We start from the raw sequence: 4,336 nt of genomic DNA on the forward strand, positions 1-4,336 counted from the left end.
TCCGTCCTCATCATTTGAAGTTGGACATCAACAGCCTGCGAGCCATAACAGTTCTTCAAAAGTTGCTCATTTCTCCTTCGCTAGGTCAACTACTACTACTTAGCTTCGGCTGATGTGTGCACCTCGGAAGATGCTTGACTGGTCAACTTGCCGAAGATGCGCTAACAGATACGATGAGTGTTCGGACTCAAAAAACACGAGAGGAGAATTCTTCCTTTCGCACAACCACGCTTCAACGCACTGCGTTCAGGCGCACTCTACCAGTGTATATGTGCATTGGAAAAAAAGACTGTAATTCGACTGTATTCGAGCAAAATTGCAGCCTTAAGAGTATAACAGGGAATCACAAAAGATAGTCGCTAGGACGGTCGAGGTGAACTAATCCCAATATCTGCCCACAAGGCGGACAACATTTCGTAACATACACTGACACCCCCTCTCCCCCCCCCCCTAACTGCGTTACGTAATAAAAGAACGCTCCCATATGTACTCTGCTCAAGATGTTCTCCTTCTCTACATCATTTGTCATATTCGGAGTTTTTGTTGGATTCGGCGGAGACAGTTCTTTTTGAAAGGCAGTTGGAGTAACTAAATCTCAGAATCCTGAATTCGAATCCTTTAATTGGGTCCTAAAATGAAGCTTAGATTGCTGATATTATTATTTACAGCGATAAAGCTTATTTTTCTGAGTACAATAACCCTTTGTACGAACACAAAGAGTTTAAAATGGATTTTTAAATCAATTTTGAAAAATTAACTTCGCGGTCCTTCTTGACAGAAAAGCTCCTACTTGACAGCTCGTTCCAAGGGGACCATAGTTGATCCATCTAAAAAATGTTGTCTCGTCAAAAAAAAAATTTGCATTAAAATGAAAAAAAGTGATCAGAAATGGTTTTTAATCGTGTTTTTTACCGTTGTACATAAAAATTTACATAGGGCTTTAGTACCCAATTCCACAGACTTAATACATATTCAAAACTGCTGGAGCTGGAATAAAACGCTGGTAAAAATCTAGGAATTTTTTGAACGTTCAATTGTGGACATGATTGATTCATTGATCGCCACTTCCCCGAACCCGGTCAGGCGGGTATGGGCAACGGGCATACCCGCCTGACCGGGTTCGGGGAAGTGGCGTTCGGGGAAATGGCCGTTCGGGGATATGGTCATTCGGGAAAATGATTTTCGGGGATGTGGAAAATTAGGGGAAGTGGCCATTCGGGAAAATGGATTTTAGGGGATGTCGCCATTCGGGGATGTGGCCATTCGGGGAAATGATTTTCGGGTAAATGACATTTCGGGAAAGTGTCTTTTCGGAGATGTGGCATTCGGGGAAATGTTGTTGCGACGACCTCCACAGCCTTAAGCGGAGGACCTGTGATAACTCCATTCTTTGACCACTCAGCGTACTTTTGTTGATCCGAGCCGGCTGTAACAACACCCGTCCCGCGATCCCTGCAGGTCGCAGACGCCTAACCACCTTTGATGATGCGTCTGACAGAAAGCAAACAGTTGTTAGAAACCATTTTCAAAGTCCGAGGAATTCCATGATGAGCTACCTTGATGGGTCAACCACTGACGACCACTCGGCAGACCTCGGCCTACCTGTGACAACCTCTCGAGAACCAGACACCTCAACGCTTCTAATCAGAGAGCCTGTAATTTCTCCCTCCTTCGACAGTTCAGCGGACCGTTGTTGCTCCGAGACTGCTGTAACAACTTCCATCGCGTGGTCCCTACAGGTCGCAGATGCCTCACCACCTTTGATGCTGGGTCTGACAGAAAGCAAACTTTGGTTAGAACTCATCTTCAGCGTCCTGGGCACAAATTGAGCTACCTAGCTGAATCCACCACCGTCGTGCTGCCGATAGGACTTGGCCTACCTGTGACAGCGTCCCGAGAACCAGGCCTTTGTTGCTTCAAGCCATCTGTAACAGCCTCCATCCTGCGGTCCCTACAGGTCGCTGACATCTCCCCGGCTTTGCTGCTGAGTCTTGAGGAATCCTCCGCTACCGACGCAGATACGACGCTATCGTAATGGTTAGTGCCATTAAAAAAGATTCTCAAGGTGCGCCCGGGGTACCCCCCAACCTCCCCGAAAGTTATAGGTGGTAAACGTTTTGTGAAGACTTTGATCTTTTTTCGAGCATATCCGAGGCTGCAGCCAAAATTTCCGATCCTCCCCAAGTGCGGTCCTTCCGGAGTGCTTCAATTTGCTTTTCGATGAAGGCCTCCTTAAACTCGTCCGCCGGCCACTGTTCCTGACGATTAACTGCTTCCGAAATAATCGAGTTTTCGTACCGCGTCCAGTGTTGCTCCAAGAAGTTGACACACTGAGATCTGCTACGGACTTTTTGTGTCCTGAACTCCGGATGTCCAAGTTCTCCAACTGATGGACAATCGAACCGAAAAGGCAATTGCCGTCCGGAGGAATTCGCAGTATTTTCAAGTGATCATAATTGCTGGTGAATACTTGGTAATAAGCTTCCGAATTGATGATCTCCTTGTCGTTGTGTACTTCGTTACAGCTTAATTCCTTCCCCACGTCCAACCTGTCCAAAGAGCCTTGACTTGACTTGTTGGTATCGGCCGTGTTTGGAATGTCCACTCTGCCAGCAGCGCTGTTTTCAGATATGGTCAATGGAACCGCTGAACAATACGGCAGCTGGTTTGCCGTCGCCTTCGGGCCGAGTGACTCGTTGCTGTTCTCAGCTGCTGTCCTCGTTGTCGTTGCATCGCTTCGTCGCGGATCGGTATCTCGGTTCCAGTCACTAACACCAACAATACTGTAGTAGGAGTCGGGGCCGTTGAAGTAGAGGTAGACTTCCTGTGTGGAGATACCAGCAGTGCTCTCGTAGATGAGAATATCTTCTTGTTGATTCGAGACAATAATAAACTTGATGCCTAGAATGTCGCTCAACACTGCCAGAACGTCCCATCCACCACCTCTACTTCCATCCTTGAGTTGTTGGATCTTTTCCACGATCCGATCCTCTGACGGCCGTTGTCGATCGATTCCCCCGGATTCGGCTAGGATGAACTCCTCGTACTTAAAACTGTACCGGAACAGGTAGTTTGCAGTACACTCCCGCATAATGTCCATTGCTTCAAGATGCACTGGATGATCAGATTCGAGGTCTGTAGTGAAAGGTGAAAGGTGCAGAGCTGTGTTCATATTTTCTGTTCTTTTAGTTTTCCTATCATTTGAACATACTTGTTAGTTGATGAACAATTGAAGAAAAAAGGCTGCTCTCCTCCCACAGTGATTTGGCCAAAGTCAAACGAAACCGGCCGTTTTGCGACTCAGTAGTTTTCCATTTTAACTTCTTATTAGATTACATTTATGTCTGATTTACTCCTAAAGCACCGATAAAGCACACGTGTGTTGTAAACTGCTAAGGTTGAATTGACAGTCAAAAACACCGAAATTCTGTAAACTGCTGTATACTGTTGCTCAAAGTCTGTAATGTTTCTAGCGTACTTTTCTCTGTAACAGATGGCATGGTTTCCTCAAACAGAGGACCTTACACAAAGTACAGTATGTTAAGGCTGATACGCAGATGGGAAGGAACGCAAAACTCCATACAAAAAAAACGCCCAAGAAACGGTCAAGGAAAGGGTCACGAAAAGATTTTTCTTAAGCGGTACGCAGCTGAAAAGTAACAGAAACGGAAAGATTGCGTTTGACGTTTCTTCGCGCGGTGCTTGTTTGTAATATGTTTTGATGAAAAAATCAAAGAATTGAATTTTTTCTTTTTGAATACGACTGATAATTACAAACGTTTTAATAATTTTGTATTGGAGATAATAATATTTAAAATTCCCGCCGAATCTCAAAAAGCAGAATATTGAAACTAAAAGGACAGATTTAGTTTGTCGGTCGAAATGGAGTAAAAAAAGAAGTTGTCTTTATAGGTAGATGTCGGCCATCGTGTCACCAACAATTTATTGCTAGTACCAACCAGCTACCTCTGGATTAAGTAAGTCCCCTGCACTGTCCGATTTATCCACACTCGCGGGACCAAAATAAAGTAAATCAGAGTGAAATTAAACTTGACAATAATCATACAAATATCTATGTTCTTACTGAAACTACAATAATAATCTGAAATTTTGAAATCCAACCAAACAACAAATTCAAAAATGCGAAAAAAACAAACATTTGAGAAATTTCAAAAAACTTTTTTTTTAAATAATAAAGAAAATTTCAACAAAAATCTGAAATTTGGAAAATCAAAATAAAAAATATGCAGACTTGAATAATAATTTTAATTTTTTACGTTTTTATATACATTCCATAGATCAAAAATGTTAAAATTCGAAACGAATGTACAAGTCG

General features: G+C 43.4%; 1 protein-coding gene across 3 annotated transcripts; it reads right to left on the reverse strand.

Moving 5' to 3' along the window:
- Positions 1 to 1,128: 1,128 nt before the first annotated feature.
- LOC120427710 (uncharacterized) lies at positions 1,129 to 3,343 on the reverse strand. Of its 3 annotated transcripts, none has more exons than XR_008212050.1 (2): positions 1,835 to 3,328; positions 1,129 to 1,772 (listed from the first exon to the last, which is right to left on the reverse strand). XR_008212050.1 is itself a non-coding variant. In XM_039592608.2 (2 exons), exon 2 carries the CDS (start codon positions 3,098 to 3,100, stop codon positions 2,048 to 2,050), a length of 1,053 nt encoding a protein of 350 aa, XP_039448542.1. In that variant the 5' UTR covers positions 3,101 to 3,135; positions 3,212 to 3,343; the 3' UTR covers positions 1,129 to 2,047. The 3 variants fall into 3 exon arrangements, 1 of the variants encoding a protein (XP_039448542.1); XR_008212049.1 differs by having other exon boundaries at positions 1,129 to 1,491; positions 1,557 to 3,328; XM_039592608.2 differs by having other exon boundaries at positions 1,129 to 3,135; positions 3,212 to 3,343.
- Between the last annotated feature and the right edge of the window lie 993 nt (positions 3,344 to 4,336).

The sequence above is a fragment of the Culex pipiens genome, chromosome 1, assembly GCF_016801865.2.
Source record: "Culex pipiens pallens isolate TS chromosome 1, TS_CPP_V2, whole genome shotgun sequence".
Classification (NCBI taxonomy): domain Eukaryota; kingdom Metazoa; phylum Arthropoda; class Insecta; order Diptera; family Culicidae; genus Culex; species Culex pipiens.